General features: G+C 39.4%; 1 protein-coding gene across 3 annotated transcripts in view; it reads left to right on the forward strand.

The window, feature by feature from the left end:
- PIK3C2A (phosphatidylinositol-4-phosphate 3-kinase catalytic subunit type 2 alpha) overlaps positions 1 to 24,128 on the forward strand; it is a 115,432-nt gene that overhangs the window by 34,505 nt on the left and 56,799 nt on the right. For all 3 annotated transcript variants that reach the window (XM_026008186.2, XM_026008183.2, XM_026008185.2), the window contains exon 3: positions 17,236 to 17,339. In XM_026008186.2, the coding sequence (XP_025863971.1) occupies positions 17,236 to 17,339 (104 nt within the window). The remainder of the gene's footprint in view (positions 1 to 17,235; positions 17,340 to 24,128) is intronic.

The raw sequence follows: 24,128 nt of genomic DNA on the forward strand, positions 1-24,128 counted from the left end.
TTTCCTTCTCCGATTGACTTATTTCACTCAGCATAATACCCTCCAGTTCCATCCACATTGAAGCAAATGGTGGGTATTTGTCGTTTCTAATTGCTGAGTAATATTCCATTGTATACATAAACCACATCTTCTTTATCCATTCATCTTTCGATGGACACCGAGGCTCCTTCCACAGTTTGGCTATTGTGGCCATTGCTGATAGAAACATCGGGGTGCAGGTGTCCCGACGTTTCATTGCATCTGAATCTTTGGGGTAAATCCCCAACAGTGCAATTGCTGGGTCGTAGGGCAGGTCTAATTTTAACTCTTTGAGGAACCTCCACACAGTTTTCCAGAGTGGCTGCACCAGTTCACATTCCCACCAACAGTGTAAGAGGGTTCCCTTTTCTCCGCATCCTCTCCAACATTTGTGGTTTCCTGCCTTGTTAATTTTCCCCATTCTCACTGGTGTGAGGTGGTATCTCATTGTGGTTTTGATTTGTATTTCCCTGATGGCAAGTGATGCGGAGCATTTTCTCATGTGCATGTTGGCCATGTCCATGTCTTCCTCTGTGAGATTTCTCTTCATGTCTTTTGCCCATTTCATGATTGGATTGTTTGTTTCTTTGGTGTTGAGTTTAATAAGTTCTTTATAGATTTTGGAAACTAGCCCTTTATCTGATATGTCATTTGCAAATATCTTCTCCCATTCTGTAGGTTGTCTTGTAGTTTTGTTTGAAGTGTCTTTTTAAATTATAGTTAGCCTTTTCAATTTTGCCTGATGATTAAAGATGCTAGGCGGTATGTAAAATATATTTAATTTTAAGGGCTTGGGCTGATTTCTCTTAAAAACAGTCTTTGTTACTTCAGTAGCCTTTCTGCCTTACATGGGAAGGCTTCTGATCATCCAGTAACAGCATCTATATAGACTAATAACTTTATATCCCTTACAAGGTGGCACTTGTGTGAAATCAGTTTGCCAACCTTCCCTGGGATATATATGTTCCATGTCTTTGGACAGGTGTTAAAGGGTAGTGATGGCTATAGTGCACCTCTAGGTTAACTTGGGCACATACTGCACAAGATTTGTATGCCTTTTGTAAGATGTCTCTTAATCCTATTCCCATCAAGCAAGGGTTAGGTGAAATTCCATAGAGCTTCTTTTCCCTTATGAATAGCCTGGTGCAGGCCTGTTGCCAATTTCCATTGTCCTTGATGAAGATTTTTCCTTTATCATTCTTTTTTTTTTTTTTAAAGATTTTATTTATTTATTCATGAGAGACACACAGAGAGAGGGAGGCAGAGATACAGGAAGAGGGAGGAGAAACAGGCTCCCTGTGGGAATTGATCCCAGGACCCCAGGATCAAGGGCAGACGCTCAACCACTGAGCCACCCAGGCACCCCTCCTTTATCATTCTTATCCCATCCCTCGGCAGTTTTAGTTTATCCTTCTTCAAATGCTCCATTCTCTTCTATAGTATAAGTGGTTGTAACAACAGTGCTTAAGGGATTAGAGACTGATATAGGACTCATAACTAGTTTAATTTGAGCTGCCAGTTTGTCTGATTGGCTAAATTATTTCCTTTAGATTCTAAATTTTTTTCCCTTTTGCTGTCCTCTAAATTGTACTACAGCAACTTCTTTAGGATGAACTGCCTTTTATGGAGTTACAATTTTGAGTCCATATTTCATAGGGCAATTATGACTAGTTAATAATCCCCTCTCCTTCCAGCATAGCGTATTTTGAATCTGTATATATATTGGCTCTTAGGCCTTTAGCTACCTGAAGAACTCCAGTGAGAGCTATCAATTCTGCCTTTTGAGCTAAGTTTTGTTTTTTTTTTTTTTAAGATTTTATTTATTTATTGAGAGAGAGTGCATGAGACAGAGCACGAGCAAGGGGGAGGGGAGGGGTAGAGGGAGAAGCAGACTCCCTGCTGAGCAGAGAGCTCAATGTGGGACTTGATCCCAGGATCCTGGGGTTATGACCTGAGCTGAAGGTAGAGGCTTAACCGACTAAGCCACCCAGGAGTCTTTGAGCTGAAGTGTTGATTGGTAATAGCCTCAATAGTTTGTGTTAAACTAACAATTCCGTTTCCAGCCTTTTTTTGTCTTTGTTCTATAAAACTACTGTATGTAAACCAACTATCACGAGCATTACTACAGCTTGTTGTTTTAGATCTGGATGCCTGGAATAGATTTGTTCTATTTATTACTGTCATTCAGACATAATAGTAGTATGGTCTGGTCCATGCATGAGGGATCCTGGATTTAGAGTTTGACACATTTTGAGAACAGTATCAGGAGAGTCTAAAAGTCTAAAAGCTTGGGGATCCCTGGGTGGCTCAGCGGTTTGGCACCTGTCTTCACCCCAGGGCGTGATCCTGGAGTCCTGGGATTGTCGGACCCCCTGCATGGAGCCTGCTTCTCCCTCTGCCTGTGTCTCTGCACCCCCCTTTCTGTGTCTCTCATGAATAAATAAATAAAATCTTTTAAAAAATCAAAGTATAGCTTGATATTTACTTAGTCATCCCCCTGTCATCCATTGATGTCCTTTAGTTTCCAAAACTGCTTGAACCTGATGAGCGTCACAGTCAATGGCTTTCCCATTGAAAGTTTAAATGCTTCTTCTGCTAGTAGTGCACTAGCTGCTACTGCTCATAGAGGCATGCTGGCCATCCTTGGGCTACATTGTCAATGGCTTGGAAAAATATCTTACAGGTTTCAATTAATGCTCTAGTTTTTCTGTTAGTACTCCTAAGGCTTGGGCCTGTTTTTCAGCAAGGAACAGTTTTTTTCTAAGTTTCATAGAGCTAGAGCCAGGCAGAAGACAGTTTGTTTTAGTTGTTGAAAGGCCCCCTGTTTTCTTTATCTTATTTTGAAGTCTTTTTATCTGTCCTTCCAGTGGCCTCATATAGAGGTTTGGCTAAGATTCCAAACCCTGGAATCCATAGGTGTCAAAATCTAGCCACTCCTTAAAAGATTCAGAGTTCATTTTTTTGTGGCAGGAGGTCCCAATTCTATTAAAGTTCTTTTTCTCTTGTCAGGGAATGATGTCTAATCGTTAATTCATATCCTAGTATTGCACCTTCTGTTTAGAAAGTTGAGCCTTTTTGTTTGTGGGACTTGTAGCCCAATGCTGGGCTTGAACTCACAATGCTGAGATCAAGAGTCAGACACTCAACTGATTGAAGTACCCAGGTGCCCTGAATTTGAGCCTTTTTAGATGATCTTTGTTATCTTCTCTCTCCAAGAAAGTGTAGTACAACAGTAGAATTATACTCTGAGGCCTCTTTTGTGGGACTACCAATCACATATTGTACTATTGCTCCCTGAGGCAACGTAAGGTCTCTAAGTTCTACCCAGTATATTGCCAAACAAATGGGAACTATCTCAATCCCTGTGGTAGGACTGTCCACGTAAACTGGCATGATAGGACTGTTCACATAAGCTGGCGTACTTGATGTTCTCCTCATGAAGTCCATTCAAAGGTAAGTAGAACCTAGGCCTCTTCACCTACGGGAATACAAAAGAAGGCATCCTTTAAACCAAGCACTGTAAACCGTTCTGTATTGCCTAGAATTTGAGTTGGTACAGTATAAGGATCTGGCACTATAGGGTAAATGGGGACAATAGCTTCATTTATTAGTCTAAGATCTTGTACCATTCTGTACTCTCCATTAGGCTTCTTCTTCTTTTTTTAAGATTTTATTTTATTTTATTTTTTATTTTTTTTAATTTTAATTTATTTATGATAGTCACAGAGAGAGAGAGAGAGAGAGGCAGAGAGACACAGGCAGAGGGAGAAGCAGGCTCCATACACTGGGAGCCTGATGTGGGATTCGATCCTGGATCTCCAGGATCGCGCCCTGGGCCAAAGGCAGGCGCTAAACCGTTGCGCCACCCAGGGATCCCAAGATTTTATTTTTAAGTAATCTCTTTACCCAACATGGGGCTCATACTTTATTTTTTTTATTTTTTTATTTTTTATTTTTTTTTTTATTTTATGATAGTCACAGAGAGAGAGAGAGAGAGAGAGAGAGAGGCAGAGACATAGGCAGAGGGAGAAGCAGGCTCCATGCACTGGGAGCCTGATGTGGGATTCGATCCTGGGTCTCCAGGATCGCGCCCTGGGCCAAAGGCAGGCGCCAAACCGCTGCGCCACCCAGGGATCCCGGGGCTCATACTTTAAAACTCAAAGACCGAAACTCCGTTGGGATCCCTGGGTGGCACAGCGGTTTGGCGCCTGCCTTTGGCCCAGGGCGCGATCCTGGAGACCCGGGATCGAATCCCACGTGGGGCTCCCGGTGCATGGAGCCTGCTTCTCCCTCTGCCTGTGTCTCTGCCTCTCTCTCTCTCTCTGTGACTATCATAAATTAAAAAAAAAAAAAAAAAAAAAAAAACCTCAAAGACCAAGAGTCTCACACTCCACTGTCTGAACCAGCCAGATACTCTTCTCCATTAGGCTTGTTAACAGGCAAAATGGGAGTGCTATAAGGGGATGGGCAAGGTTATTTATTTATTTATTTATTTATTTATTTAAGACACACACACATACACACACACGGGCGGTGGGGGGCAGAGACACAGGCAGAGGGAGAAGCACACTCCCTGCAGGGAGCCTGACGTGGGACTCGATCCCAGGTCTCCAGGATCACACCCTGAGCTAAAGGCAGACGCTTAACAAACTGAGCCACCCAGGCACCCCAAGAGGATATTGGTTTTTGTGTGAAATAATAACAAGATCCCTTAGAGCTATTTTGATGGGATAGGCTCATATTACCTTCTCTGGGATAGAAGAGTTCCAAACTTGTGGTTCTACTTATTATACCCAAATGTTCGGGGATAGATTTCTAGTTTTTCTCAACCCTTAGAGAGGAAACCATCCTCTTGTCTGGCTTCCCAACTTAAACATGAGGTCCCTTTCCAGTAGGGGAGTGGAACAGAAAGGGAGAACCAGAAAACAATGGGTAATTAGTTGGTCTCTATATTTACAGGGAAAAGGAAAAGATAATTTAGGATCTCCTTCTGTTCCAATAATTTTATGTTTAGGAAGACAGGGTGGACAGGAGTGCTAAACAAAGACAGAGTTCATGGTTGTTGTGCTAATAAGAAAATAAATGAACTTTACTCCCACATCTAGGGTAACTTAGGCTTGGCCGTCTTGACATTCAGAAGAGCTGGACCAGCCTGAGGGTCTGTCATGCAACAACTACCGTCTCTTCAAGTTGTTGCTCCACTGGGTTGAAGTTTGAGTGCCTAGGGCCATTTTTGCCAGCTTGAGGTGAATGTCTGGTGCTGGCTGCCCCATAAAATTGTTTTTTAAGGTAGCCATCCCTCCGATGTGGTTGGGTCTAAATTGTATATTTATAAGTTGTTTCTATTAAACACCCATGAAATAAGGCTGGGTTTTTCTCATTTGCCTGAGTTACTTCCTTAATTTTTCCAAAATTGACAGATTTTGAAAATCTTCTTTTCATTGCCTCCAATAAACACATGACCATATGGTCTCATCTTTCTCTGTCAGGTCTGTCCTATTGGTGGTTCCAGTGAGGCGTGGCATTAAGAACAGCGTCTCCTCCTACTGAATAATGATTTCTATCCCTAGTTGCCAACTCATCTGCAAATTCTTGTGCCCTAGCCCAAATTTGAGCCTTTTCTTCTGGAGTACAACAGTATATTAGAATAATACAGGTATCTTGCCCAGTTAAATCACACATTAGAGACACCTGGTGAAATCTATCTACAAACTTGGATGGATCCTCTGAGTATCATCCTAGTTGCTTTATTTGAGCCAGATCTGACATGGAAAATGGGACAGGGACTTTAATTGTGCCCATTTCCCCATTTGCTACTTCCTGAAGTGGATATAAACCCACTCTAGTTTGGTAGGATAGGTATGATGTTCCATTTTTAGTATGTCCTTCGAGATCAAGAGCAGAAGGCTCCAAAAGTTCATATGGATAGGGTGTTACTAAGGGACCTGGGCTCCCTTGTGCGCTTATTTTGATGTTTTTCTTCTGCTGATTGATTTGTCTGACTCAGCTGGTTTCTTCTATTAGAGTTGTCTATTTAAACAATCATAGGTTGTTTAAACACCTATGGGTTGACGGGCGGGGTGGGGTTGGGGGGTGGGTGGGTAGTGTGCCTGGAATCTTACCAGACATATGCTACAGGTTTCTCTTAGATTAATATCCTGACTCAGTGCCATAAAGAACTGGATGTAGGGCTCTTTGGTCCATTTTCCATGATGCCTGCAAAAAAGGTCTAATTGATAAATAGTATTGAAGATTAAGGGCCTGTTTATGGGCGATTTTTCATCATCCTCCAGAGAATATTGAGGCCAGGTATTATTTCAGAAGAGGATGAGGTGCTTCTTTAAATCCTTTTGTCCATATTGACTCCAGTGTGCTAGGAGACAGCCCAAAGGGGAATCCTTTGGGATTAAAGAAGTTGATCCCATAGTTAATTCCTATGAAATGAAGAAAATACATTAACTAACTAGGAGTGCATTACCAAAATCTCCCTTGGCTTCCGAATTGCATCCCATCAGGAATATTGCCAAAGGTTCCTTAGGGTTCAGAGTGGCAGGAAGTGTCCCTCATTCTCAACCACTCTTGACACCTTTGTGTCACTTGAGAAGGGTTGTCGGACCTCCCTTCTCTTCCCTGCTGCATCCTAGGGTACAGTAGGTGATGCTGAATGGACTGAAGTGCTACAGAGATTGGGGCTGCCTCTTTCCATTTTGAGGGAATTGATGTATTTGGCAACCAGTAATAATACCCTTTGTTAGCCTCTAGGTCTAGTATCAACAGATAGGATAGGGGTCTTGGCGTTTGTTAAGAAGGAGCAGCTATTTTATATCGCAGTATGTGTCCTATTTCTAACCTAGAAGCTTTCTTTTTTTTTTTTTTTTTAAATTTTTTTTTAAATTTATTTATAATAGTCACAGAGAGAGAGAGAGAGAGAGAGGCAGAGACACAGGCAGAGGGAGAAGCAGGCTCCATGCACCGGAAGCCTGATGTGGGATTCGATCCCGGGTCTCCAGGATCGTGCCCCGGGCCAAAGGCAGGCGCCAAACCGCTGCGCCACCCAGGGATCCCTAACCTAGAAGCTTTCAATCTGAAGGCAGGACCAAGAACACCAAACAGCCTACGAGGAAGGACAAATGTGTGATGTGAGAAAATGAAAGTATGAAACTCCTATTTAATCCAGGAAACTTTCTTGTGAACTTTATCCATGCTCCATTCCCAAGGGAGTGGTCGCCATTGGATGGGTAACCAAACTGGGTAAAACCTCTGACTGATCCCTTTCTAGAAGAACAGTCAGACCTATCTTGGATTTTATGCTTATTGGGAGATTACAGCAAGTTATTTATGAGGATTCTTTACATGGCAGTCTTGAGATGAGCAGCTGTTTTAATGGTATGACTGTCCCATACCTAAGAAGAATATAAGTATTAAAAGAACAGATAAAACAGAGCCTGATTTTTGAGCCCAATGGCAGCCAATATACTGGTGTCTAGCTGGGTGGCAGGAGTTTGTCCTTTCCCATTAGTGTAGCCACAGGCAAGAGATTCTCCCCTGAACACTTCGGCAAGACACGTTCTGAAGGCTCATACTCTTTAGGACATTTCTGAAAAAGAACAGGTAAGAAATAAAGACTGGAGGTGAAGACTTCCCAGGTCACACTCATGCTCTTGGATTTACTCTGTTGTCCTTGTACAGGCCACCAAAATGTTGGAAGATCCTTGTACATAGCAAAGAAGTCATGAGATGTTTCATGATGTAACTTAGTTTATTTAATTGGCATGAGGACAGGACCCATGGGTAGGAAACGCTGCACTTTTTGTTGTGTGAACCTGATGATTATATGCTTAGTACTCAAGGGGAAGGGGATGTGCAGGGAGAATTAGAATCAGATGTGTGAATTTCTACTCATAAAACTACTTTGACAAGATTTCTCAAGTGCTTATCATTTGGTTTGATATTAGTTATGGGTGAGATTTATGGGCAGTCATGAGACCCTTTAAGAATGTAGCAACGAGTACATATTTGATCCTTATCGAAACTGTCTGTGCAGGCTATATAGGTCAGCTTTCTGGGCTAAAGGTGAACATTTTTCTGCTTCCATCCCTTATCAGACTGGATAATTTCTGGGATCCCTTTCAGGAGTAATATTTAAAGTTTGGAAAGTTTCCATGTAAGAAGAAGTGAACTTTTTTTTGTTTTAAAGTTTCAAATTTTGGGGATCCCTGGGTGGCGCAGCGGTTTGGCACCTGCCTTTGGCCCAGGGCGCGATCCTGGAGACCCTGGATCGAATCCCATGTCAGGCTCCAGGTGCATGGAGCCTGCTTCTCCCTCTGCCTATGTCTCTGCCTCTCTCTCTCTCTCTCTCTGTATGACTCTCATAAATTAAAAAAAAAAAAAAAATTTAAAGTTTCAAATTTTGGACATAGTTTCTCAAATCAATTCAGGGAGTAGAAAACTGAAAATCATGGTATTCTTGTAAAAAATAAAATAGTGATGTGTTGAATTTCACAACATACTAAGTATGTTACCTTTGTGCTACAGTAAGTACCATTTTGTGCTGGATTATAAGAGACAAGTGGTAGAAGGTGCTGATAGTTTTAAAGAAAGGTTTTATAGAGGGACACCGGGATGGCTTAGTGGTTGAGCGCCTGCCTTCAGCTCAGGGCATTATCCTGGAGTACCAGTACTGCATTGGGCTCCCCACAGGGAGCCTCTCTATCTCTGCATCTCTCTATCTCTATCCGCCTCTCTATCTCTGCATCTCTCATGAATAAAATCTTTAAAAAGAAATAAAAGGGAAAAGAAAGAGGTTTTATAGAAAGGTTAAAATTAGGCAAAACCTGTTTATATATATATTTTAAGATTTTATTTATTTATTATTGAGAGAGAGAGAGAGGCAGAGACACAGGCAGAGGGAGGAGCAGGCTCCCTGCATGGAGCCTGACATGGGACTGGATCCCGGGTCTCCAGGATCAGGCCCTGGGCTGAAGGCAGGTGCTAAACCGCTGAGCCACCCAGGCTGCCCCCTGTTTATATTTTTCAGTGTGAATTGAGAAATTCAATTTAGTAACTTAATTTAAAAATATGTTCCAGAAAGTAGAACAGGAGCCAAAGAGGAAGAAAATTCAAGGAGGCAGATATTATAGATTTAACTTGTCAATATTTAAATTGACAGTGGAACTTACAAATAGTTGTTTAATAATGATGATTCCTGTCAGGTTCTCAATTTAGTGCACTATTATTTGAAGTCTTCGATCAGAGGTTTGGTGTGCACTTGTTACGAGTAAGGATTTTTTGTTCAAAAGAAAGTTCTAAGCCTATTTATTAATACTAAGATTTCATCATTTTGTTTGTGTACATGAATATAAAATTTGATTTGATTTAGGCCAAAAAGGGGCAGATAAACACAGCACTACTAATAGGCTTACTTTGGTACAAAATGGTCTGTGGTACAAATAGGCATGGAGCTTTTAATTTTTCACACACCATTCATCTTTATTTAAAAACTTTCCCTGAGAGTCATATTTTTTGTTGGGAAATAAGATTGCAGTGCCTATTTATAATTACATGCTTAAGTATTCATTTCCTGTAGGAATTTTATGCTTTGTGGTAAAATCTCAAAAGAGTGTTTTTCTTCTCACTCAGCAAACTTACTTCCTGTTTCCTAGTGTCTTTTGTTAATAATAATCTAAAAGCTTTAGTTCAAATTTTTGGAACCAATACCAGGAAAAGGCAGCATAGAACTTAAAACTCTCTTAAAGGCAACTTAAGTTTAAATTAGACTTTTAGTTAATAGCTATAAGTTGAGTTACTTTGAGCAGGTTGCATAGATTTTAGTAATGAATCAAATTATATTCATCGAGTTGGTTTTACAAAGTTCTGTGGGTAATTGTTCTTTCTAAAAGTTAGCTGTATTAGCATTATATCCCCTATTGTCAGAATGTCTATCATTAATTTTAAATGAGGGAATTGGGTGGCTTTTTTTTTTTTTAAGATTTTATTTATTGAGGGGGGAGGGGCAGAAGAAGAGGAAAATCCCCAAAAGACCCCATGCTGAGCTTGGAGCATGTCTCTGGGCTTGAGATCATGACCTAACCCAAAATCAAGAATCAGATGCTCAACTGACTGAGCCATCCAGGCACCCCTAAACAAGAGGGAATCTTAAACAAAATGATTTTCATTGTCTAGCTAAACATAATATACTATTTGAATAGCTTACTGAAGTCTCTTTGTAAAACTGTTTAAAAAATCAAATAAGGAAGTGATTAACTTTGCTCCAAGTAGTAACTGATATATATGTGTGTGTGTGTCCGTGTGTATATATATATCTTAACACTTAAAGTACATTTATTGAAAACTTGGTGTTGTGTTCAGTCTAATTTCTGGGACAATATGGCATGAATCTTGCATTTGTGTAGGTGTAAAGCTGTCCCATATTCTTAAAGCTGCTTTACAACATATGTACTGATAGAGTTTTGTGCATTATTTCACACTTTCATCACTTTCCTTAATCCACCCTTTCCACCTCCTCTGATAGATGACTTTCCCACCTTTTTTTAATACTGAGATTAAGACCACTTTTTGTATGCACTTGTCCACCTCAGATTTGCTTCTTTTGGGTTTTGATGGAAGAGCTATTCCTTCCTTTTTCTGAAACTTAACTCTGTCACCTCTTTTCTTGTTGCTATCTCCCCAGAGTATTTTCTACCATTATTTTTTTAAAAGATTTTATTTATTTATTTATTTGACAGAGAGAGAGAAAGAGAGCACAAGCAGTGGGAGGGAGCCAATAAAGGGAGAGGGAGAAGCAGACTCCCCACTGGGCGGGGAGCCCAATATCAGGCTCAATCCCATGGTCCTGGGACCATGATCTGAGCAAAGGCAGATGTTTAAGCGACTGAGCCCAGGTGCCCCCTACCATTACTCTTTAAAGAAGAATTTATAGTTAACTACCTTTCCCAGTCTCTCATCATCCTCTCTTGTTTTCATCGTGTTGCAGAAACTCATTTCTGGTAATATGAATATTAATTGCCAATCTAATGACCATATTCACTGTCCAGCACTTTTGCTTCATTTGCAACAGATGACTACATCCTTTCCTTGAAATTTTTCTTCTCTTGCCCTTGTTAAGTCTACTTCCTAGTTTTCCTCCTATAATCTTTGACTCCTTTTCCTTTGTCTAGCTTATAAACATAGGTAGTTCTCCAAGGTTTTGCTCTAGTTGTCTTTAATATCTCTTACCTATACTCTCTTGGTCGGTGCTTAATTTTATGGCTCCAAGATAGTTTGAAAGCTACTGATCTGTGCTCTTAGATTGTTGAGACTCCTTGATTCTCTGTGGTTGAGATGCTGTGATGGTTAATTTTATGTGTCCATTTGATTGGGCCATGGGGTGGCCAGACATTTGGTGAAACATTGATCTATGTTTGTCTATAAGAGTGTTTCTGGATGAGATTAATATTTGAATCAATAGACTGAGTAAAGGCAGATTGCCCACCCTAATGAGGGTGGGCCTCATCCAACCAGTTAAAGGCCTGAATAGAACAAAGCAGCTGACCCTACTGCTAATGAGGTGAAATTCCTCCAGCCTGACTGTGTTTGAGCTGGAACATAGGTTTTTTCCTGCCTTTGGACTCCAACTGAAACATCAGCTCTTCCTGGGTCTTGAGCCTGCTGGACTAAGATGGGAACTGTACCATTGTCTATGGGGTCTCCAGCTTGCCAACTGTAGATCTTGAGACCTGTCAGCCTCTGTAATCACAGAAACCAGTGTCTTTTTTTTTTTTTTAAGATTTTTATTAATTTATTCATGAGAGACAGAGAGACAGAGAGAGAGGCAGAGATGTAGGCAGAGGGAGAGACAGGCTCCCTGCAGGGAGCCTCATATGGGACTTGATCCCCAGGACTCCAGGGATCACTCCTTGAGCCAAAGGCAGATTCTCAACCACTGAGCCACCCAGGCATCCCTACAGTAACCAACGTTTTATAGTAAATTGCTTTACATATGTTTATATGGATATTGTTCTCTCATTGATCTGGATGGATGCCTACAGCCGTTAGCAGAGAGATTTCCCAGTAGAAAATTGCAGGAATTAAATGATCCTCTAATTTATGCCTTTAGCTCTGGAATAGAATACTTCTAGATGGTAACCAAACAACTATACGAATTTACAAACCTAACATATTTTACTAGAGAACTCCTTATCTTCCCACACACAGACCTTTTCTTTGTTCTATGTATTAGATAATAGCACTAGCAATGTTTTCTTATATTTCAGAATGCAGTGTTTGGGTTACAGACTTATCATTCACAGACCTAATCCTTAAAGAACTTGGTTTAGAAAGGAGAGACAATGTGTGTGAATATAACTGCAGTACAGAATAAAAAGCCTTGAATGCTACATAAAAGTTTGTGTGAGACCCATGGCGAAAAGAGATGATTTGATGGCTAGGTTGTTTGAATGGAGTTTAGGGGGAGGGATTAGGGACAAGAGTTGAGGGAATAGGTGTAAAATGTAAAAATAATTTTTGTTCCAGAAAGAATGGAGAAAAACAAAAAAAAATCTGATGTTGATGTAAGAGATTTGAATTAACTTTTCAGGTGTTGTTTTTATCTTGATGTATGACTAGAGAGTTAATTATAGTTTGTTTCTGTCACTGTCAGTTGAAATTTGTAACCTTCTTGAAAGACCTAATTCAAAAAAAAAAAAAAAGAAGAAAGAAAGAAAGAAAGAAAGAAAGAAAGAAAGAAAGAAAGAAAGAAAGACCTAATTCATGAAAGGCACTCTAAATAATACAGTTTTTTTTTTTTTTTTTGGTTAAAAAAATTATAAATGCCACTGAGGAGATTTAAAATATGTTAATAAGGGATCCCTGGGTGGCGCAGCGGTTTGGCGCCTGCCTTTGGCCCAGGGCGCGATCCTGGAGGCCCGGGATCGAATCCCTCGTCGGGCTCCTGGTGCATGGAGCCTGCTTCTCCCTCTGCCTGTGTCTCTGCCTCTCTCTCTCTCTATCTCTCTGTATGACTATTATAAATAAATAATAAAAAAAAAATTAAAAAAATATGTTAATAAGTAAAACATGAAAAAGAATTAAAGGAAGAAAGATGATTATTGGGTCAAGCAAAATACAGATTTTCTATAGCATTGCTCCTGCAAAAGGTCATAATGTTCCTTTTGTTTGTTTGTTTTTTTGTTTTTATAATGTTCCTTTTTTTAATTGTTTTTCTTAAGGGTTTTTTAGGGAGAATTTTTTGAGAGAATGACAGAGTGATTAAGCATGTGATTCTGAAGCTAGGCTGCCTGGTTTGAAATCATAACTCTGATTATATTAGCTGTATGACCTTGTATTAGTTAATTAACTTTTTTGTGCCTCATTTTTAAATCTGTAAAATGGGGATTATAGTATTGCCCACCTACTAGAGCTTTGTGAGAAATAAATAAAACATACATACTTGTAAATTTTTTTATAGGAAGACTTGACATGTAATAAATGCTCAGTAATTGCTAGATTTTTTTTGTGGTAAAATACACATAACCAAATTTATCATCTTAACCATTTTTAAGTGTACAGTTCAGTGGTATTAAATACACTCACATTCTTGTACAACCATCCATCTCCAAAACTCTTTTCATCCTATAAAACTGAAACTAATTAAGCAATAACTCTATTCTCCCTTTCCCAAATTGAACCAATGGTTCAGTGCCTTCTGAACTGGATATAAAGTCCTACAAGGTTATAGCATTCAATAAATTTAGATTTTTATCTTTAAAGTGCTTTCACATCATGGCAAATATAAAATAGGATGTGATGATATGGTGTTTGGTTCAGACTAAGTACTTAGAAGTGGTAGGAAGGGAGAATTGTTTCATGTTGAGTAATCATAAAGGGCACTGTAGATGAAGTAGCATTTTGTTGGGCCTTAAAAAGATAATAGATTTTGACTTGGATTGTGAGGGCAGGTTAGGAGGAAGGCATTGAAGACTAAAACAGAAAGATTGAGAGGCAGGATAGTTCAGTTTGTGTTTTATAGGAACAGGATATGATTCAAGCTAATTGGAACATAGAAATCATTTGGGAAGTTCTGGGAAATACGATTGAATTAGATTATGGCAAACTTGATCTATCAGACCAGAAGATTTATGGAAATTTCAAATCCCATTTTCAGGGTTGTATAGGTTTATTTGCTACAATGCTTACTTGTCTCATACTAATTTATTGGTAAATATCGGTTTGATGTTAGTAAAGTGGGGAGGTGGCTTTAGTTCAAACCCAATCTTCCAGCATGTTAACATTTGAAAACATAAGAACAAACTTTCTCATGATTAAGAGAAAGCTTTAGTAATATGAGAAAATATGAAGGGAAACATTGAAACTCCTGTAGAAGTGTTGGCTTCTGAATGGTTCTGTATTCCACCATTCGTGGTGAAGCAGTAAGTACAGAAAAAGAAGCTATGAAGACCTTTCTCTTTGCATAAGAACTGCAAAGGATGTCTACATCCTAAATTTTATTTTTAACTTCACTGAAATTGGTCTTGACTGAAGCAATGCCCTCAAGAATCCATACCACAAACGAGAAAGCAGGAGTTCAGGGCTTTAAAGGATCAAAGACCATAATGCTAGGTGCAAATTCAAGTGGAGATTTAACTGCACACATTTTTATAAGGACTTGTTATTTTAGTTAAGGCTTTGATTACAAAGTTAAACTGATTTTGAATAGTTTGCCTTCATTCTGTTTTTCCCACAAGCTGTTATTTTTAGTTCTGATTTTCTAGAACTCAGGGCTTATTTTGTTTGTTTGTTTTTCCCGTTAAATGTGCATACCACATTCTAGGAGAAAGGGCTCTTACACATTTTAAAAGAAAGAAGTTCATTGGGCAGCCTGGGTGGCTCAGCGGTTTAGCGCTGCCTTCTGCCCAGGGTATGATTCTGGAGACCCAGGATCCAGTCCCACGTCGGGCTCCCTGCATGGAGCCTGCTCCTCCCTCAGCCTGTGTCTCTGCCTCTCTCTCTGTGTCTCTCGTGAATAAATAAATAAAATATTTTTTTTAAAAAGAAGTTCATAAAGGAGTTGGTTGCCCTAAATTTTCAGTAATTTTTCTGACAAGGTCTTTTTGTATGCCATGGTCATTGAACTCCATGACAATTCATGAAATGTGTGTACAGTATTCTCATTCACTTAATTTTGGATTGAGGATATTCCAATTTTAACTAATTTCAAATAAATTTTTAAAAAAGATTTTATTCATTCATGAGAGACGGGGGGGGGGGGGGGGGGGGGGGGGAGGGAGGGAGGGAGAGGGGCAGAGACACAGGCAGAGGGAGAAGCAGGCTCCATGCAGAGAGCCGCACATGGGACTCCATCCCCGGTCTCCAGGATCACACCCTGGGCTGAAGGTGGCGCTAGTTTACACTGAGCCATCCGAGCTGCCCAATTTCAATTAATTTAAATTTTTTAAAGATTTTTAAAATATATATATATATATTTTTAATTTTTATTTATTTATGATAGTCACAGGGAGAGAGGCAGAGACACAGGCAGAGGGAGAAGCAGGCTCCCTGCGGGGAGCTTGACCTGGGATTCAATCCCAGGACCCCAGGATCATGCCCTGAGCCAAAGGCACACGCTTAACCACTGAGCCACCCAGGTCTCCCCCAAATTAAATATTTTTATGTAGTAAGTCAAAACACCTCCAAATGGTGCCTACATGGCTCAGTCCATTAAGCATTTATTTGACTCTTGGTTTTACCTTGAGTCAAGGTCTTGGGGTCATGAAACTGAGCCCTGGTTGGACTCTGCTCAGCATGGAGTCTGTTTAACATTCTTTTCCCTCCCTCTCCTCTGCTCCTCCCTCCCATGCATACTCTCTCTCAAATAACTAACTAACTAACTAACTAACTAACTAACTAACTAAATAACATCTTAAACACACACTTCTTTTTTTTTTTTTTAATTTTTTTTTTTAATTTTTTTTTTTATTTATTTTTATGATAGTCACAGAGAGATAGAGAGAGAGGCAGAGACACAGGCAGAGGGAGAAGCAGGCTCCATGCACCGGGAGCTCGACGTGGGACTCGATCCCGGGTCTCCAGGATCCGGCCCTGGGCCAAAGGCAGGCGCCAAACCGCTGCGCCACCCAGGGATCCCAACACACACACTTCTAAATGGATTCGATTGTTTGGCTGTGCTTGGGTAGTGAATTTATCTCATTAAAATATTGTACACAAAGTTTGTTTACACATAAACTTAACTTTTGAAGGTCTGTCAGGATGTTTGCATAAGTTTGTCAACATAGGGACGCCTAGGTGGCTCAGCATTTTGAGCATCTGCCTTCAGGTCAGGGCATGATCCTGGAGTCCTGGGATCGAGTCCCACGTCAGGCTCCCTGCATAGAGCCTGCTTCTCCCTCTGCTTGTGTCTCTGCCTCTCTGTGTGTGCCTCTCTAAATAAAATCTTTTTAAAAAAGTTTATTAACATGGAAAATATCTGCTAACTCCTAACACTCATTCTCTTACATGAAGACCCAGCTGCTTCCTTGGAATTTGGGGTCAAAGTTGAAAACGTAATATTCCTGGTTACTAGAGGAGTCACAAATGGGCTTGATCTCTTCACTTTTTTATTTTTATTTTTATTTTATTTATTTATTTATTTATTTTTTTTAAGATTTTATTTATTTATTCCTGAGAGACACAGAGAGGGAGGCAGAGACACAGGCAGAGGGAGAAGCAGGCTCCATGCAGGGAACCTGACATGGGACTCAATCCCAGGTCTCCAGGATCACACCCCGGGCTGAAGGTGGCGCTAAACCACTGCCACCAGGGCTGCCCTCTTCTTCACTTTTTTAAAACAGAGAGTAGTCCTTTAATTTTATTTGGCTGTTAACTTTCCAAAGTTTTTGTGATTTCTTTTTTCTTCTTTTCCAGAGTTTTTGTGATTTCCAAAATCAGAAAGATTTTGAATGGAAATATTTTTAGCATTCTGTTCTTATTGATTGATACAAAGTACAGCCTATTTTTGAGCAAGAAAAACTAATGAACTTCAAGCCTTAGCTTGTATTACTTTCACAAAGATAGAAATCTATAATTTAGAACTTTGTTACTGATAAGATTTATTTTCCTTCCATATCTTTGTACATACTTTTGTAAAAATATGTTTGTACTATGCAGCTATTTAACATTTGGAGATCTTTTACTTTTAAAATAAAAACATTTTTTTGATTACAGAAAGACCCAAATGGGACCAGTAGTTTGTCAACTGGAAGTTCTCTTCTACAAGAAATTGAAGTACAGAATGAGGAGGTGGCAGCTTTTTGTCAGTCCATTACAAAGTAAGGAATTTTTCTTTATAAATTAAAGATTATTTTTTATTAAATACTTGCTTTTAAAAAGTTAACTTGAAAACAAGCTTAGTACTAATAATTCTAAAAATTTTTAAATTTTAGTGATTTTTCTCCCTGTGGCTAATATTTTGAGACTTAACTAGTGCATTAACACCATCTGCAGTTGAACTTGTATTCCTGTTTAGTTTGTGAGTATTTAGAAGAAAAAATTGAAGTCAGACAGTTAATTTCCCTGTTAACCATTAAAAATATGGCTTAAACATATGTAAGTTTTGGTTTACTTAGAAAATACCTGTTTTTGTTTTAGGGAGACTTAATTTGTTGTAAACTTTCTGGCATTCAAAATACTGTCTTTGTTATTTAAGAGATGCTATTAAAGCAGGCAAGATTACAGGGCCAATATATTTTTAGAAATATTAGAAATATTCTTTTAGAATATTTGAAATAAAAATATTTTTTATCTTAAATGTGTCTAATACTTTTTTTTTTTTTAAGATTTTATTTATTTATTTATGAGAGAGGCAGAGACATCGGCAGAAAAGCAGAGGAGCCCAGTGCGGGACCCCAGGATCATGACCTGAGCCAAAGGCAGACGCCCAACCGCTGAGCCACCCAAGTGCCCTAATATTTCTTATAGATGACTGAATCGAGGCGATGCCTGAGTGGCTCAGTGGTTGAGCGTCTGCCTTCAGCTCAGGGTGTGATCCCGGGGTCCTGGGACGGAGTTCCACATTGGGCTCCCCAGTGAGCCTGCTTCTCCCTCTACCTATGTGACTCTCTCTCTCTCTCTCATGAATAAGTAAATAAAATCTTTAGTTAGGGGGGAACCAAGAGAAGTTATCTACTAAAATTTACTTAGCCAACAGCAGAGCCAGGTCTCCTTTGCTTCTGATTCAGTGTGTTTTCTCTTCATTATATCACTGTATTCATTCAGGACTTCTGTTGTAAGTGCTAGAAACCCATCTTAAACTAGCTGAAATTAAGAATAGTTATGTTTTGACTCTCAAACCTCTATAGCCAAAGGAGGAAGGATGGAGCAGAACTCAGTGACAGGAAGATCTAGGAATTCACATATTTTAGTTGACCTCTCCTCCCTTTAGACTTCCCTTTCCCATTTTCATCCTTTCCTTCTTCCTGCCCTTTCTCCATGCATGTTGGCTTCATTTTTTATTACTGCAGATGGGGTTTCGAAGGCAGAGAATATAGCCACTGATAGCTTAGACTTCATATTCTAATGGTCTAGGTCAGTTTCCCTACTGTAGTGGTTATCACATTCGCCTCACATATTTTAATCGTCTTGCTATCAGAGAGGAAAGGGAGTCCTCTTGGCCAGCACCAGATAGGAAAATACCATGGAAAGAAAGAGTAGAACAACCATTGTGGCCAAGAGATTGAAGTCTGTTCTCAAAAGAAAGTATATCACCACTGAGGGATTTATTCTGAATTCAGTATTTTCCCCAGTGTTGTCTGCTTTAATCAAAGCAGAGTTTGGAGTTCTTAGATCATTTTTAAAGTATATATGTCATTTTTATATATAAGGGGCTTATTAACTAGGTTTTCTAGACTATTGGTAATATTTCATTAAAATTCTTTGTTACCTTTTTTTAAAAAAATATTTTATTTATTTATTCATGAGAGACACACAGAGAGAGAGAGGCACAGACAGAGGGAGAGGGAGAGGCAGGCCCCATGCAAGGAGCCTGATGTGGGACTCCATCCTGGGCCTCCAGGATCAGGCCCTGGACTGAAGGTGGCGCTAAACCGCTGAGCCACCCGGGCTGCCCTGTTACCTTTTTTTTTTTTTTTTAAGATTTTATTTATTTATTCATGACACACACACACACACACACACACACACACACACACGCACACATGGCAGAGACACAGGCAGAGGCAGAGGGAGAAGCAAGCTCCATGCAGAGAGCCCCACGTGGGACTCCATCCCGGGTCTCCAGGATCACACCCTGAGCTGAAGGCGGCGCTAAACCGCTGAGCCATCCGGGCTGCCCTCTTTGTTACCTTTTAGCCAGCATTTCTTTTCTTCAGAATGCCTTAGGGGAGAAAAAGGAGAAAAATGTCAGTAGATCACTTTTCTTTCCTGCAAAGGTTACTCTTAATTTTTTTTTTTTTAAGATTTTATTTATTTATTTATTTGTACATGACAGATACAGAGGGGGGGAGGGGGCAGAGACACAGGCAGAGGGAGAAGCAGACTCCATGCAGGGAGCCCGACGTGGGACTCGATCCTGAGTCTCCAGGATCACTTCCTGGGCTGAAGGTGGGCCAAACCGCTGAGCCACCTGGGCTGCCCTTAACTGGATTTTTAAGATCTGTATTTCAGTAGTCATTTAAGATAGAAGAGACATTTAGATGTCTTAGTATGCAAATTACATGTATTAGAAATTACTGATGCCTTTATGTCATTATACCATATGTGTGTGTGGGAAATAATTTGCCATGTGTTTATCTAGTTCCTTCAGTTTTCTCTCTAAACAAGCCTTGTATGCTTTCTCTTAGACTGTGTTGAGTGACTATTGCATTTAAGCTTTGCAAGTTGAGAAATTAAGCTAAGATCTACCTTTTCTCCCCCATTTGAGTCGTAGAGTTATTTATACGGATTCTGCCACTAAGCTAAAATGATTATTTTTAGTTATGTACATTTGTGCATGCACACATACACACAAAATAGTTTATGTAATCTGAAACCCCAGATGAACTAAAGAGAGAAATGACTTTTTATAATTTTATTTCCGTTAGTAGAGGGTGACTGCAACAAATATTTCAGAGAAGTAAAAAGCAGAGCTGTTTTTGAAGCCATGTATATATATATATATTTTTTTTTTTGAAGCCATATTTTAGACTCCTCTCCTTTCTCTGTGACTTTTGAGATTGGGGTCAGGAGATGTCCCTTGAAGAAATTAATGGCTCTGTTTTTTCCAGTATGTTCATTTCTGCACTGGAATTTTTTTTTTTTAAGATTTTATTTATTTATTCATGAGAGACACAGAGACAGAAGCACGCTTCCCGGGGGAGCCCAATGCGGGACTCGATCCCAGGACCCTGGGATCATGCCATGCGCTGAAGGCAGATGCTCAACCACTGAGCCACCCAGGCATCCCTCTGCACTGGAATTTTTAAACAAGTATTTATACTCTTAGATAGCCAACTCTTTACTTTTTGAAATCTCCTGAGGTGATTCATTTAATCATTTTAACTCAGCTTTGAAAGATTTGCCAGGATATTTGTTTACAATTAAAATTACTTGTATAACAGACTGATATATTGCTGATTCTAAGCCTTTTTTGTTTGTGAAATTAGGGAGTTGGACTAGTGATATCAAGAGTCTCTTTTAGTTTAAAGGACTATAATGCTGTGATTCAGGACATTTCATTATGACTGCATTTTTCAGGTTTTTAATTCTTATTTTCTTTCCTTTCCCACTTACCATAATTGACAAAGCTTGCTCTATCTGCTAGTTAATATAGTTCCAGAGAAAGTTCTTAGAAGAATATTAGTTGCCAACATTTTTGCTGGTTTCTTAGGAGGATAGGATGACAAACTATACTTTACCCTAGCTGTTCTAAATAGCCTTCTAGTTTCTTTTTTTCCTATATAGTTCAGTTCTACTGTTTATATGCTACAATAGTATCATTTTTTTAAAGATTTTATTTTTTTATTCATGAGAGACACAGAGAGAGAGGCAAAGACATAGGTAGAGGGAGAAGCAGGCTCCATGTAGGAAGCCTGATGTGGGACTGGATCCCAGGACTCTGGGATCACACCCTGAGCCAAAGGGAGTCAACTGCTGAGCCACCCAGGCGTCCCTACAGTAGTGTCTTGATCCCTAGGACTCTGTAAGTTTTCAAGGATTTCACCTCTGCATTTAGTTAATTTTGTTCTAAACAATACTGATTTTACTTCTCTAATTTTTATTTTTACCTTTTAAAACTCTCATTTTTGTCTCTTTTCCTGTCCTTCTGACTCTATCTGTACCTAACTTTAGCTATATTGAACACACAGGAGGAAAACCAACTGTGAAGGATTTAAATTTCCTGAACTGTAGAGTCACATTAAACAAGCAAACAAAGGGACGTCTGATTGGGTCAGGCATTGACTGTCTGACTCTTGATTTGGCATTAGGTAATGATCTGATGGGTTTTGGGATTGAGCCCTGCCTAAGGCTATGTGCTCAGCTGGGAGTCTGCTTGGGATTCTCTCTTCTGCCCCTCCCTTACTCATGTAGTTCTCTAAATAAATAAATAAATAAATCTGAAAAAGAAAAAAAACAAGCAAACAAAGCCTTTCTTTGTGATGACAGGAAAGTGGAAATTTTAGAGAAAATGAATTAGAGTTAAAAAAAAATCTTTATAGGTAATTACTTAAGAACATCAAGCTCCGGGATCCCTGGGTGGTGCAGCGGTTTAGCGCCTGCCTTTGGCCCAGGGCGCGATCCTGGAGACCCAGGATCGAATCCCACATCGGGCTCCCAGTGCATGGAGCCTGCTTCTCCCTCTTCCTGTGTCTCTGCCTCTCTCTCTCTCTCTCTCTCTGTGTGACTATCATAAATAAAAAAAAAAAAAAAAAAGAAAGAAAGAAAAGAACATCAAGCTCCATTGTATAACCTGGAGTGTCCATAAAAATACCTCATATGGTCTGTTATATTTAAAATAAATAATTTAGCAGTTTTCTTTTTTTTTTTTTTTTAATTTTTATTTATTTATGATAGTCACACAGAGAGAGAGAGAGAGGCAGAGACACAGGCAGAGGGAGAAGCAGGCTCCATGCACCGGGAGCCCGACGTGGGACTCGATCCCGGGTCTCCAGGATCCGGCCCTGGGCCAAAGGCAGGCGCCAAACTGCTACGCCACCCAGGGATCCCAATTTAGCAGTTTTCAATTTAGTAACTTAATTTACTTTTATATGTTTAAAAGTTTAGTTATGAACAAAACAAAAAAAACCTTTAAAGAATCTATTACTATCTTAGTTTTTCCCCAATTTTGATAAAGTAAACAAAACCATAAGAATAAAGAGATGTCAGTTTTATAGGAACAAATTACTGGATGTTTTTTTCCTGGATTATCATCTGTTCTGTCAAGCAGAGATAGAACTCATTTAAAAAAATTTTTTTTTTGATAAAACATACAAAATGTGAAATTTACTATTTTAACCAGTTTTACATATACAATCTGTGATACTAAGTACATTCACATTGCTGTATAAAAAAAAGGGACTCATTTTCTTAAAGTTTTAATTTAAATTCCAGTTAGTTAACCTACAGTATAATATTAGTTGCAGGTGTAGAATATAGTGATTCAGTACTTCCATAAATACCTAGTAAGAAGACTCACTTTAAGGAAAGGAAATGAAGGATTCCCCACCTCCTCCAAGTCAAGTTCATTGAATACAACTTTTATCACTGGCAATGTTGTCTAATAAATTCCTGTTTTCTGAGCTATTAGGAATTTGATTGTCCTTTCATCATTCTTTTTTTGTTTTGTTTTAAAGATTTTATCTATCTTAGAGAGAGACAAAGAGCATGAGCAGGGAGGAAGGGGAGAAGCAGAGGGAGAAGCAGACTCCACAGTAACCCCAGGATTATAACCTGAGCTGAAGGCAGATGCTTAACTGACTGAACCACCCAGGCGTGCCTCCTTTCATCATGCTTAAGGATTTCTGAAACTCGAAGTCTTGCTTGGTTATAGACAAAATTCTGTACTATTTCATGTATTAGTTAATACATGATTTTCTGTGAGCATCTATTTTAGAATACCTAGTAAATAAGTGAGAAGCAAGAATCTTAGGCAAAGTCCTATGAAGGTCTTGGCATTATATTGTGGAGGGGTAAGCTTGACAACAGTCAAATATCTGAAGATATAATGGTGCATTTCTAATATCGATAGAAGTTTAATAATTGTACTAGTTTTTAAAAATTACCTTTTTTTTTTTTTAAGATTTTATTTATTTATTTGAGAGAGGGACAGGGGAAGAGAGGCAGAGACATAGGCAGAGGGAGAAGCAGGCTCCATGCAGGGAACCCGATGCAGATCTCAATCCCAGGACTCCAGGATCTTGCCCTGAGCCAAAGGCAGAGGCCCAACCGCTGAGCCACCCAGGTGTCCCTTTCATTTCTTCTTTTTAATATTGGATCTTTTGTGGTACTTAAGACCACAGTACAGAACTCAGGTTTTTTAATTCATTTATTCATTTATTTGACAAGATGCTTATAACACCTCTGTTACTAGGCACTTACTCTGAAGGCTTTGTAGAGTTAGTTCACATAATTCTTACAACAACCCTATGAAGTTAGTAGTGGTAGTATCCTCAATTTATAGAAGAGGAAGCTGGAAGCAACAAGGAGATTCAATAACTTGCCTATAGTCACAAGGCTAGTAAGTAGTAAAATTAGGATTTAAACTTAGGTTGTCTCTTTGTGCACAGTTATATTTGCTGCCTCTCCTGAACAACAGCCTCCCCCCCCCTTTCTTTCTTTCGTTCTTTCTTTCTCTCTCTCTTTCTCTTTCTTTCTTTCTTTCTTTCTTTCTTTCTTTCTTTCTTTCTTTCTTTCTCTCTTTCTCTCTTTCTCTCTTTCTCTCTTTCTTTCAATATTTTGTTTATTTTAGAAAGAGAGCACAAGCAAGCAGGGAGAAGGGTAGAAGGGGAGGCAGAGGAAGAGGGGCAGAATCTCAAGCAGACTCCATGCTGAATGTGGAGTCAGTCAGTTAGGGGGCTCAGTCTTAGGACCCTGAGATCAGGACCTGAGCCAAAACCAAGAATCAG

This window comes from Vulpes vulpes, chromosome 11 (genome assembly GCF_048418805.1).
Source record: "Vulpes vulpes isolate BD-2025 chromosome 11, VulVul3, whole genome shotgun sequence".
In the NCBI taxonomy this organism is placed as follows: domain Eukaryota; kingdom Metazoa; phylum Chordata; class Mammalia; order Carnivora; family Canidae; genus Vulpes; species Vulpes vulpes.